A 14,122-nucleotide genomic window follows, 5' to 3' on the forward strand; every position below is an offset into this window, starting at 1 on the left:
ATCAGTGTTCAGCCACAAAGTAAACAGTARTTGTTCCCTAGCAGTCTAAAAACTACTTAGGAAGCACAAGAGTGATCAGAAAGACAAGGAAGACAAGGCAGAACACACAGAATTAACAAGTATGCATATATTCTCTGTTGATTAAAATAAAATCTCACTGAAAAGAGTTTGATATTACAAAATAAAAGCCTTGAAAATATTTAAGAATTTTCYAGCAAACAAAAAACTATGGTGATTGTTACATATGGTGAGTTTCCTAAATAGAGCTTCAATCTTGAAAATACTCCAACACCRTGCTTAGAGATAATGCTTAGATTAACTCTCAGAGATAATTACTTCTATTATCTTAAAGTAGTTTTTTTTTYCCCTAGTAGAGGCTCTTCAATGTCATTATTCTTCATTACTACATTATCTGAAATTACCATGGGTGTTTTAGATAAAAAAAAAAATAGATTATTCTCTTATTCTCTTTAGAATCACAGGACAATATAGGCTGGAAGGAATTTCTGAAGCCCTCTGGTGAAGATATCTGGCCTAGCCACCCCTACCCCCACGTGAGGACAATTTTTAAGTTAGATTAGAGTCTTGTTCAGTTAAGTTCTGGGTATCTCCAAGGAAGGGCAATCTTGTCCAGTGTTTCACCACTCTCATTGCAGAGTTTCTTCCTTCTATCTAATTGAAATTTCCTTCTCTGCAACTTGTGCCTACTGCTCCTCATTCTTTCACCATGCCCCCTTTGAAAAACCTGGATTTATGTTTTCTGAGACTTAGGCAGTTGAACRTAGCTATCAGATCTCCTAAGCACTCTCTTCTCCAAGCCAAACACACCCATGTCTCAGCCACCTCCTCATATAGCCTGTGTTGTACTCCATCTAGAAGCCCTCTACTGAACTCACTCCAGTGTCTCAATATATTTCCTTTATTTTTTATTTTATTTATTTATTTTTTTTCACTAGGAAGACCAAGACTGGACACCAGTACTCACATACTCATGGGTATGGTTTCATAAGTGCCAAAGAGAGGAGAACAGTCACTTCCCTTTATCTGACAGCTACACTCTTACAAATGCAGCCCTGTAAGCTGTTGGCCTTCGACACTGCAAAGGCACACTACTGAGCATGTATCAGGGCCACCAAGTCCTCTCCTGCAGACATGCTGGCTAGCTATTCAGGGCCCAACCTGTAAGCCTGCATACATACTTCCATCACAGGTGCGAGTCTTTGTATTTGCTGTTGAACTTTATGAGATTTTTGTCCATCTATTTCTCCAGTCTGTCAAGCTCTGCCTCCAGCGTATCAACTGACTACCTGAAATTAGTGTCATCTGTGACACTATTAAGTTACTCACCAATAGTACTTTAAAAAAATCCTATATCTATATAAATATAATTATATATGTATTGTTTTCATGGATTACWTCATAAATTAAGGTACATGTTTTGTATATGAGATATATATAGAAAGCTACACATTTGAAAAAAATTCTCAAAGCCATATTCATAATCTGTTATAAACAGATTTACAAAAAATAATTTAAAATTCCTTCCTTTAAACCCCTAATTTGCACATCTGGAGAGCATTCAATGTATATTAGACTGTAAYTTTTTGATGAGTGCAGATTGCATGTACAACTGTTTCTGTTGAATGGAACTCATAATTGAGACCAGAATCAATTAAAAACAACAACTCCAATAAGCACACTCATTTCATTCCAGTTTTGTCACCACTGAAGAATTATTTTCAGTCATCCATACAGTAGCAGACAATTTGTACTACTTAACATGTCAAAACTGCTGAATATTTATCTTCAGAGTGACAGAATCAACCAATTTTCTTACAATATAAGGCTTAGCTGAAGCAGTGAACAAAAGGTAACCAAGCATTTAGCCTTTTAATAAGGAACCTGAGTAATTCAATCATTCTTCCTCCTTGCCTTGTGCCTAGCTCAGTTAAGGCTGCAGTTCCCAATACCTGTGGAGTCTCGCTAAACACTAATACAACATAAAACAATTCAAAAGTAGAATATACTAACAGATATAACTATTCAATAACAACTAACTTTATGACTTACTGACATATATCCCATTTCTGGGCTATTTTGTACAGCACAATTTCACGGTTTGGAGTTTGCTTCTTTTGTTAAAAGGCCCAATATACCAGAATAAACTTTATTCATTCAAAAAGTCTCCTTATATTCTTCCAAATAAGCCTGATCTTTTAGTTTCTGTCATGATGCCTTGACTACAGTGCAATTTCTCACAACAGATGACAAAACTTTCATTTCAGGACACAATATTTYAGAGTGGAGGGGAAAGAAGGACAGTGCACGTATTTCAAGGTCAAAAATATTAATCTAATATTACCAGTAACACCTAATATTAGTAAAGTGGAGAGAGATCTAGATTATGTCTGTATGATCATTCTTGACRTGGTGAATAATTTTGTTCCACTTTTCACTGAGAGGATACTAAGATACAAGGGAGAAATCCCTAGGATTATTTTTAGGAACAATTCRGATTTGCTATGTACTTGTGATAACTCTTAAAAGAAATTTAAAAACTTGCACTGACGCTGCTGACTATATTATCGTAAAAATCAGGCTACTGCACTTCTACAACAGCTTGTTATTACTCTTCCCATCTTCTTTTCCATCACTAATACACCCATCTCATCCAATTCCTACATTGTGTCTTTTTGGCATCATCTGAGCTTGTAATTGGTAATATACCATATTCAATCAACTACTCTGAAACTTCAGCAAGATCTGTTATGTGCACAAGATCAACAAACCAAGATTAATCCAGGTATTAAACAGACAAGGGCTCAAGCTAAAAGAATGAAGATCTAAAAGTCTCCATAGTTCCACAGTAAACAGAATCCCTTTTCAGTATTATCTAGTAAGGAGAAAAGTGAATATTCTTGTTTAAGCAGGTGTCATACAAACACTTAGGTAACCCTAAGTATTAGCTATGTAACACAGCCCTTACAGAACTATACAGACCAATTTTTGCATCAGGCCCTAGCTTCTACATACATGAGACTATTTTTGGTATATTCAGATCTTCAAGTGATGAAGTATTCAGAAGTGCCTGATTTTATCTGAATTTGTCCAATTCTGCTTCTAATTACTAGGTTTAYTTATGTGTTTTACTCGCCAAATTAAAGACTTCTCCAGAGGCAGAAGACAGTTTTTAGACCTCCCTACCTCTTAAGCCATCAATTCATCCTTTCTGATGAAATTAAATAAATGTCAACATCAATTCTCCCAGTAGAAGACTTGCTGTTTAACTGTATGTCGTTCAGGTAACACTTTCTCACTGTGTTCCGCTGTTTTTACAACACACTTTCTGAAATATAGACAATCTGACCAGGATAGAGCACTTCAGGAATGGTCTCGCTAATGTGATTTGCAGAAGCATACTGCTTCACTTTTCATACTTGATATTCTCCTACTTATACAACTTTCCCAAAGAAAAATTAAAAAATATGCACCATAATGACAAATTACAGTCTACCAACATCCACATACCTCACGTAGCTGTTCCACAAGCTCTCTCTCTTCTCTCATCTGCTCCATTTTCCTTCGAATTGTAAATTGCGGGTCTATTGATTCCAAATTTCTCTGTGGTCTTAAGAACACTATAATTTTTTTAAAAAAGACATATTTTAGTTTAAGAACAAACACCTTGATTTATTGATGTCCAAATTAAGCAAAATCCTCAGGCACCATCTTCAGCAAAAACTATTATTTCTCTGTTCTAAGGATGACAAAAAAATCTGATCTTGGGCTGCAGCTGTAAATATGTATTTTCTGGATATTTCTCAGAACTGCATCATATGTTATCAATGGAGTGAATATAATATTTCAACCAAATTCTGATTCTGACAGACAAGTTTTATCAGATGATTCAGCACTAGCATTGTCTCTTAAGAGGTTCTGATCTACAGAAAACTATATCCAACATGTGAGGAAATGCCTCTTACTGTTTTTAAGCAGAGCTCTCTCCAACAAGATGCTGAGCTGCAAAACTGGCTGTGATATGCATCTTCCTAGACAGGACAGTAACTGCTTATTAGAGACTGGCAGGACTCAGGAAAAAAAAGTTTAAGAGTTCGATTACTAGGAACTYAACATTACAGCCATTTGGTAAGTTTGCCTACTTTAAAAAGTCATATTGTAAATGCAGCATTGCACAAACTCTTCATAGTACTCCTTTCTATCAATCCTAGTTCTGTGAATTATGCCACTTCGCCCCAAAAAGCACACACAGCTCCTTCGAGTATGTGCATGAAGTCTTTGTATATAGGTACTTCTACACTTTTCTGCTTTGTAATCAATCAATGATTGTTTTGAATGGTTATGAAAAACAGGAAGATGTATGCTCAGTTACAGCTTCACAAAATGCAGTAGTCAGCTGTTCATCATTCACTGGGCCAATTTGATTAATATGAAAAATGACATTGCTTAAAAGAGAGAAGCATCCTGTACTATTACTCTTCTGCCTCTCTCTCTCTGAATGCAACATGACACCCTAAGTRCCAATTCATATCATGGAAAATGCAAAGCCTAGAAACAKCTGATTTTATACACAGTTAACTGCTCAGTTCCAACTCTGTAAATTTAAGCCTTTTAAAGATTCAGATTTCTCTCCTGCTCATCCACCACTAGAAAGAAGAAGCCAACTAAATACATCAACTAACTTACATTAGTCTGATTAGACAAATTTGTTACATACTAGGGCTTTTTTGTGGGTTGCCTAGATTCACTGTGGACAGGAGTCAATCCAGATTTGCCTCAAACTCAGCAGCAGGCTTCTTTACCTTCCAAAGGAACTTAATTCACAGACAACTAAATCTATTAATATACATATGCACTTTCAAATCATAAGGGTTCTGCTTTATAAGTTGCTTTGTATTACATACTTGTATGCTTTATTTTCCCACGTCAGAATAATTAGCTCATTTGCTCTAGTTATGGCTRCTAGCATTGCAGCAAATGAGACTGATTGCTTTCTTCCCTTCCATTTCTCTGTCGACTGTGTAAGAAAGAGGAGGAATAGCAGAGTAACCCAGTGGAGATCTTTGGCATCCTTAGCTTCTGGCAGTGTCTAGATGATTGCAACTTACTGGGTTGATAAAAAATGGGATAGAGAACAGCCTTTTATTTTCTAATAGGCAAACCAGAAAAATGGAAGTGTAGAAAGTGCTGATTGGACCTCTATGAGAATAAAAAGTGATGAATTCATCATAAAAAAGGTACACTCGGCTGTAAATATACTACTGTTAAAAACGATTGACATGCCGTAAGTTTTTAGTTAGGTTGTGGTTTGGATAACAAGATGAATTTTAGAAGAATCAGTCCTCAAAATATACAAAAAAGAAAAAAAAAATGAAGTCTTGGCTGAATCTGCACCACCACAGAAAGTAAACCTGTTAATGAACAGTATCAGTCAAGGGCCAATATATAAACTATAACCTCTGGCACGAAGGACTCAGAGGGGAGAAAAAAGCAGAGTTTCTGTGGGAGAAATTCTCTGAAATCCCAGTTAAGTCTAGTGATAAGGCATTTTACCTAATTATAGGTAGGCTGGTTAAGTTACAAAGTTATTAATCTAAGCTACTTCTCCAGCTGAAGGGAAAGACGGATATCACCTGAGGGCAGTTCAGCACACAGGTACTAAGTGCTCTTTCCCTTATTTACTACAGAAAGAGCTTAAGGCAAAATGCTCCTGACATATCCTTAGGTACTGAGGTAACAGGATAAACTATGGTCAGAGTTACCAAACTTGCTTCCTTCTGCTATGTGATCCACACACACAGAGCTATAACTTTCCGTAAGGAATTGAAACTTGCTACGCTGCCATTAAATTAATAATTTCAGGAATTGAAGCCTCATGGTAAACAAAATGGTTTTTAAATGGAACACCCAAATTCTACAAGTTTTATGTCGGGAAGCTTTACCCTTTAGTCCTTAATACCATCAACCCCCGGCACTGATGCGGTGGGAGAGTTTCCTGGAGAGAACGTACAGGACAGAACTACAAATAACGACTGCAGCTCAGTCTTCCTCTCCAGACAGACTACGTGGCTTCACCAGTGGCACCACTGAGAAGAATTTATTCACAAGCACACACACATGATGAACAAAACCACTCATTCTGCTGACCTACAAATAATATGAGAGTAGCAAAGCTATACAGTATGTCCACAGATGCAACAGGTCCACAGCTGCATTGCTACTTAATCTTTGCCTCTGTAGAAGAGAAACTGCAAGGCTGGTACATAACTCTRTTTCCAAAGCACAGTGTATCAACACGCTTGTACTTCCTAATATTTTGCAGAGACATATGTGTGACTACGACTTCCATATACGCATACACTCAAACACACAAAACTTGTCACTCTAGTTGCTGTGACTACTGTTATAAACTAAAACTGTCCATAAACCTTAATTATGCCATTTCAAAAGCACTATCTTGATCTAGATTATTTTACACTTTACTAATACACTAATTTTTTCAAAGAAAGAACTTAAACATAGTGTAGCACTATGCTACAATGCAAACAAAATCAACTCCCAACTTTTTTGAATGTAAAGTCTTTTACCAGARTACTTCTATTAAACTCCAGTTGTTCTGAGTTTAAATTTATACCCTTGCATTAATAGCTCTGTAACAGTTTATTGAAGACTGCTTATAATTTTTAAGTGGTAAAACAAACATCTCTTATCACATTTTTAAAAAACACTGGTTCCAATTTCTAAGTAAAGATTTTCATTTTAGAAAGTTCATTGTACTACTACAATAATTTAGCTATACTTTCTCTCACAGATAAAATATTTAGATAAAAACGTATTCAAATAGTAGTACCATATTTAGATGGTGTTACTAACCTCACTGCAGCAACATTAGCAGTGGCAACATTTCACATAATTCTCTATGAATACCATTATTTCATATTTATGTTATTTACATTCAATTTGGCAAGTAGCACAGAGTATTTATCATGGCCTTCATTCAGTCTGGCCATAGTTATCATTGCTTAGACTTTTGCTCCTCTGAATTTCTTGAGTATAGTTCCTTCAGACTGCAAAAATACGTTATGGAAAGGTAACCATCAATATTCTTTATTCATCTCTATTCATATAGAAGACATATTTCAACAAAAGGGAACAGGAAGGTTAATCTCAAGAAAGTAGAAAATTGCAATGAAAATTTCTAAATGAAATATGGAAAACTGATTTACAAATAATCAAAAGCATTAGTTATAAAAGTTTCCATTATATACTATATTTATAGAGAAATGTTCTAAACGAGGAAGTTCTGGCAGTGTTGACTATTGCTAGTTTCTCTCTATTGCACATGTTTTCCAGCAAGGGGAGCCCATACCTCACAAGAATACCTGTCAGAAGAACCAATTTTCCTCTTTTCAGATAGTAATACAGAGCTTCTGCTTTCTGAACTCATTCCTGGTCAACCAGGCACCTAGTCATTATTAGATAATGCCTGTTCCAATAATTTTAAAAATTATTTTATGTATGTCTCAACAAGGTAAATGAGTAATAATTAGTAACACATAGTATATATTCTACATATTACAGTAAAGGATAAACTTCCCTGTAAAAATTTTAATGTTTGTACTTTGTTACAATGCACCTACATACACTATTTACAGCACAATTCATGGAATTTAGTTTCCCAAATACTTAGTTTGACATTATTTTTTAAGTAGACAACTACATGATTTAACCTGCATCTACAAATATTTGAAAAAAAAAATGTTGGACTAATGACAGATGGTGATGAAGTCAAGAAGTTTATAGTAAGATTTGACTTTGACTGATTTATTCAGTCTAAATTTAAGTAACATGAAATCCAGCATATACAGTAATTTGTTAAACAGAAAATGTCCCAGTGGTACAGATATTAGTCTTTGGAGACCTCTCTGTTGTAAGTCTTACAATCTCTCAGAAACTCTGAGTTTAGCCTCCCCTGTTGCACAGAATTGTTGGCAGACAGTTACAAAGTTATTAACAGTTATTAAGATTACAAAGTATTAGGATATTACAGTGATGGATTGCATTTCTGTACGAAAGGCTACACCTGCAAGCTACACGTGGTGAGAGGATGGATCAGAGCAATGGCCCATGATCATCCACTGCTCCCTGGCACAGTTTTGGTCCATGCAAACTACCTCTCTTCTAAACAACATCTGAGTGGAGTCTGGAGAATAGCACGGGCCAAGGACATTCCCAAAAGACAGCTTAAAAGCAGCCATCCTGTTCTGGAAAGTAAGAGTGTTTAGGTATTTGAGTCATACTGTGCCAACTAACCTCAGTGCTAAAGAATTGTCTCTGGTCCATTTTACTTACGAGTACAGATATAGCCTTAGATAGCAAACTCTAAAGAGAAAAGAAAACAAGGCTTTTTAAAACATTTGTAAAAGCTGTTTTTTGCTGTAAAAACTTAAGGAAGTAAACAATAATATTTTCATTTCGCTTAAGTTAGCTTAAATGACACGAAAAATCTACCTATTCCAAAGGCATGTGCACAAACTAGGCTATACTGCTCTCATTTAATTTACAAAAGTAAAACAACAGTGGCAAATCTGGAGTAACACAAATCTTGTTGTTTACTGAACTCATTTAAAAATATAACTAAGGGCAGTATAAGTAAGGGTAGAAACTGGTGTAGTTCCACTGGAATTTAACTGGAATTTACAGAACAGTTTATGACAAAATATATAATTTTTATATTTAAAAACAGGAGACTTATGGTCTCTTCTGCCAGAAGGAGGAAAAAAAAAAAAAAAAAGCAAGCCCTTTATAGAAAAACCTCACTACTCAAAGCCAGGCTGCCATGACAGAATTCATTAACAACTTAATGAGGAATAACTTTAACCCTTTTTTTTAAACACTAAAACCCACCAAAAAAATAACACTTGAATTTTAATACAAGAAGGTGTAATCTTGTTAAATTAAAACTTGATTGAGCAAAACAGCTCGCCAGCATAATTTTCACTCTATTGTGTGTCCTTCGCTTGCCTGTAATGAAAGCTTCACTAATGCAATTTCCAATTATCTGCTAAAGAATTTTAAAAATTATACCATTTACAGTATTTTCAAATTTTGATCACTGAAAAAAGTAGGTTAGTGGGATAAGAAAAGACAGACCTATAATGAAAACATTTTGAATGTTGCAAATATAGTACTGAAATTATAAGACTTTTGTAATGGCTTCTTATATACACTGAAAACAAATTTTTGTAATTGGGGGAATGTTTTAGTTCAAGACACAATTTCTATCCTTTGTACATGTGTTTCTCATTTACTTTAGCGAGCCCATGAGGTTCTAAGATTACTACTGTAATTGCTAGAATTACAAGCAACGGGAAAAAGATCCCCTGCTAAAATACAAAAAAAGCTGTGGGCTGTCTTCTACCTACCTACATATTACTATAAAAGCATTCTACATTTTTCTTTGTAGTACTTCAAAGACTAGCATAGAAGAAATCTGTGACCTCTACCAGTATGGTGACTGGAAAACATATTTAAAGGCTTTAATTAAGATTGTATAGAGAAGGTATAGCAGCTTAGCATTYGGATTTTATTTCCAACTACAAAATTCTGTATATGCCATCAGACTTTAAGGTACTGGATATAATGAAAGAGCAAAGGATCTGGGTAATTTAAGGAATTAAGTTAGCAGACTGTAAACACTGTTGATTATTTCTAAAAACAAAGCAGTCTTGAGAAAAATAAGAATCTAGAATTTATATACTACAAAAAGAAAATCAACTCAGAAAAGTTATTTCTGAATTGACTAGCATTTCACAAAGAGAGGAAACACAGCTTAAAAGAGGTAACGTGCCTGAATAACTTGTATTACAAAGCTATACTCAAATTAAAAAAACAAAAAGAAAAAAAACAAAAAAACAAAAACAAACAAACAAACAAAAAAAAAAACACAGACTTTTGCTTGTGGCTAACAACTATTCACTAATTAAAAATATAAAATAAAATAAAAAGCTTCTTTGCTTTTGGTAATACACAGCTTGTCATTCCATCCTAGCGAAGGTGAGCATTCAGGTAGGCATCACTTTAAGTGATGCACTGGGCAATGTTGTCACCTCCATCCATTTCATACGTTAAAGAGTATCGTTTTTACAGACRAGCAGAATGCTCCAAATCCTGAGATCTCAGTATATGACACACGGACAAAGGAACAGAATCTGCTGCATCAAAAAGGATGAGAATCAGAAAGCCATGCCAGATGTGATCTTCACAATCCAGAGTAAGTTCGCATTACTTAAGTGAAGAAAGCAAAAGCAGAGTATAGAAGAAACAGCACTTAACAATGCTCTTGAGTGAGAAACTTCACTCAATCCAATTTTTAGGGTTGTTTCTATTTAACCTGTAGAGATAGAGTGTAAAGAAAATCTGTTCAGGGATCTTCAAGATAACTGTTCAACAAACTATAACTGAATACCATCTAACGTTGTCTCACCCTTCAAAAACAATCTTATTAGATAGTCTCAAAACTAGGCAATTGGGAGTATTTAGTTTAAAAACCACTGGGAAGAACAGATTTCTTTTGTAGTCTGCTTCTAAAGTTCCAGTAAACTTCACAAGATAATCATAGACATCCTTCTTTTAGCATTCTAAACACCTGCAAGACCATGCTTTACTTTTTTTGGTGCAAAGATTTTTTTTTTTCATAAAAAGAAAGATGAACACTATCTTCTGCACCTACATCTCAAATTAGGTTCAATTCTAAACGACCACTCCTGCACTTCAAATGTCTCAGTTCTACAACGTTGAACTCATTTTGTTTTTAAATCAATGCCGGTAAACGGTAGGTATCATTGATTTTCAAGAAAGTTAGATACTACAGTATTAAACTGCACTAAAATTAAAAAAAAATCAAGTTGCTATCACATCAAGCATTCAGTACATTGAATCGTTAAATTCAAATACAACTGATGCGAGTCTGTAATGGCCAAAGGCACTCTCTGAAGTGTTCCGTTCCAGGCTGCCAAAATTCTTTAAATCATTAAACATTCATCAGTCACACTGTATTTTGGCTGTGATCTTTACTGGTATCTGTGCTGCATTGGACTCAAGGAACACATGGTAAATTCCTGAACGTGGTCCCACAATATACAATGTCAGATTAAAGCATAAGAAATATTCTCTGGCAGCAAGCCAGGGTCAGTGAGAAATTTGAAGGCCTACCAGAGAACTGTAAATGGTTTCTCAAAATTGGCAGTGGTATTTTGGATTTTAATCATATACAAAAATTAAGAACATGTCATCTTTATGAATATGTTATTACTCATAACACTTCGGATTTAGGAAGTGCTATGTCATGTTTCTCATCCTACTTTCAGTGAGGAAAGAATCTGTACAACTTTTTTTTTTTTTTTTTTTTTTTTACTATGATAGTTTTGCTTTACTGAGCTGACTTAGCAAAATTCTCTGTAGCTTTCCCTATTAGAAACATACAGTATTAGGTTCAGTAAAATCAGGCATGCAAGTCTCAATTTCCTAAACTGTCAACAGGATACTGCTGGCAGAGAAAATGCATCTTTCCCAAAATGAAGAAGAAAAGAAGAAAAGGAATATTGATTKATTTTTGTCTGGAACAAACTAGTTTTGGAGGAAGACCAAATTAAAGAGTGATTTATTTATTTTTTTATCTTGACATACTTCAAAAAAACTGCTGCACTGTTAGAAGTATTTTTACCTTTCCCTCTCCCCCAACAGGCTGCTCATCCGTGAAACATGAAGTTAGATTACTGCCATCATGGCAGCAAGCTTCAATTTTCCAACTTACTTTTATCACAGACTTCTAACTTTGTGTACTCACCTCCTTTACAGAGCAGGTTTCTTACATATGCTATCTTTACTGGTTTTGTAACCCAGAATACAGCGGCAATAGCAGGGACTGCCGAGCAATGAACCAGACTGAGAATGCAGGCATTCTAAACTAAACGTAGGCGTTCATCATTCAGATTGAAACCAAGAACGCAGCTCTCAATGTTTCACATTGATCCCAGCTTTTGACAGTTTTGTTGCCTTCCAAAACCTGAACACCACTCTATTTTGCCACAACTGGAAGAACCACAGTTCTACTTAAAAAAAAATAAAATAAAATCTACGTATCGAATATTTATAAATGGTTTGTCTAGTTTCTATTTCTATTTCTTCCATCTGATAGTTAACTATTTATGCAGCATAAAACCTCAACAGCCCAAACACAGCCAATTTTCTCTTGCTTTTGCATTGTGTGTAAAGACTCAACCTACTACAACAATAATGCCTTCGAGAAAAAAACAAAACAAAACAAAGCAGCAGCCACGTCCACTAATGTATCTGGCCCTCACTATGCACAGAGAAGTTTGACGGATTATTAACAGTTTCTGTTGGACACATTCTTTTTGCTTATCTGATTCTTTCAAGCTTTGTTTCTAACCCAGGAAGCATTGACTTCATGGATTCCTTTTGTAATTAAATTAATTATGCACCTGCATCAATAATGCAGATGGGAACATGACATTTTAATTAACAAAGTCAGTATTGATCAAAAAAATCATAAACGAAAAATGCATTAATAAGCTAAAAGCAAAAGTTAATTGATGTTTGAGCAAAACTTTTACAAGCCTTAAAAGTAAAACAAATAAATAAACCTGCACTGGAAGTAGTTTGAGGATTGGCTATCATGGGAAAAGTTGTTTTGCTGGAGTTGAAGACAGTGACATGCCTTGCGCATTTACTTCTAATTCTACATATTCTACAGCAAATTAATACACATCCTCTGAGGCATTTGGTTTTATTAAACATTCCCTCAAGAGTACTGTCTTTCATCCTTTGGCACATGGGGCATTTGCAGTATATTTATTTTTCTCAAAACATAAAATTAAGGAAATATTTACAGAACACCTACCATTGTCACTGTCTCCTTCAGATGGGATACTGTAGCTATAGCTGTCCCATGTTTGTGCCTGTGTAAGTGTGTTGAAGGAGATAGGAGGAAGAGTGAGGGATGGGTCTGCTGGAGSGGAGTGACAGCCAGTCCAACCATGGCAGTATAAGGACCAGGAAAAAAAAAGGGGGGGGGAAGGGCAGCAGCAGCATTTCATATGTGGYATTAGGATTGTATGGTAATGAAGATGCAGTTCAAAGATGATTAATACAAAACGCATAATTTTTGAAGAAAAGAATGAAATATGATGCAGAATAAAGAACGAAAAGTTAAATGTTAGTACTTGTAAGTCATACATTATATGTGCAGTTCAGGCTGTTAAGCTTAACAAGATTATCATAACCATAGCACTTCACACAACCATTTACAACCACGTTTTAAGAAAAAGTACCCATAGATTTTGCTCTATAGCCTAAAGAAAATCTTGACCTAGTGAATCAATAGCTGGACATCAGCTGTGAAGTTTCAGCAATTAAAATAACTTCAGAGACTCAGTATTTAGTTATATATTGTAACTTTGTGTCATAAGAACACCTTTCTCTTAACTCTTGGAAAGTTTTGGAGACTTTCCAAGGACAGGAACAGACATACAGTGCCTCCAAAGGATGACTGTGCTGCATCACAAGCCTCGGAAAACCTGCTCTGCAGACAGTTTTCTAACAAGTGCAGATTCAGAAATGATCCAACTGGGCTTCCTAGAGCATGCAAAACTTAACATCCCCACACTGGCTGCAACAGAGTTCAGAGACTATTCAGTGGACAGCAACATGGCTGCARGAACATACCACGCTCACATTTTATGACTACGCATCAACTGACTATGGAGCTAAATTTGAAAAGCAACACAGTCCCTATTCTGCATTCATCATGCCTTTTCTTCTTGAACTAGTCACAGCAACACCCCTCAAGTGTTCCTCTGATTCCCCAATGTCCATTTTTACCACATCTACTCTGCACTTTTGTCTCCTGACTTGATTGTGGAAAGGCTTTTCTCTTGAGCTTTCTCCAAATCTCCATTCTACAGTGTTTCAGAACTGGACAGGAACATCCTTAAAATATCACCTTCCTGCTTGTTATCGTCAGCACATCATCCACCCTTTCAAAACTTCCCACTGGATTCCTGTTTTCCATCATAGAATT

General features: G+C 35.5%; 1 protein-coding gene across 4 annotated transcripts in view; it reads right to left on the minus strand.

The window, feature by feature from the left end:
- LRCH1 (leucine rich repeats and calponin homology domain containing 1) overlaps nt 1-14,122 on the minus strand; it is a 143,674-nt gene that overhangs the window by 21,735 nt on the left and 107,817 nt on the right. For 2 of the 4 annotated variants that reach the window (XM_085325043.1, XM_085325042.1), the window contains exons 16-17: nt 12,944-13,051; nt 3,529-3,638 (exon numbers count right to left, since the gene is read on the minus strand). In XM_085325043.1, coding sequence (XP_085181169.1) covers nt 3,529-3,638; nt 12,944-13,051 — 218 coding nt within the window. The remainder of the gene's footprint in view (nt 1-3,528; nt 3,639-12,943; nt 13,052-14,122) is intronic. The other 2 variants (XM_085325040.1, XM_085325039.1) reach the window with 1 other exon arrangement.

The sequence above is a fragment of the Rhea americana genome, unplaced genomic scaffold (assembly GCF_003343005.1).
Source record: "Rhea americana isolate MKP2758 unplaced genomic scaffold, rheAme1 scaffold_95, whole genome shotgun sequence".
NCBI classification, from domain to species: domain Eukaryota; kingdom Metazoa; phylum Chordata; class Aves; order Rheiformes; family Rheidae; genus Rhea; species Rhea americana.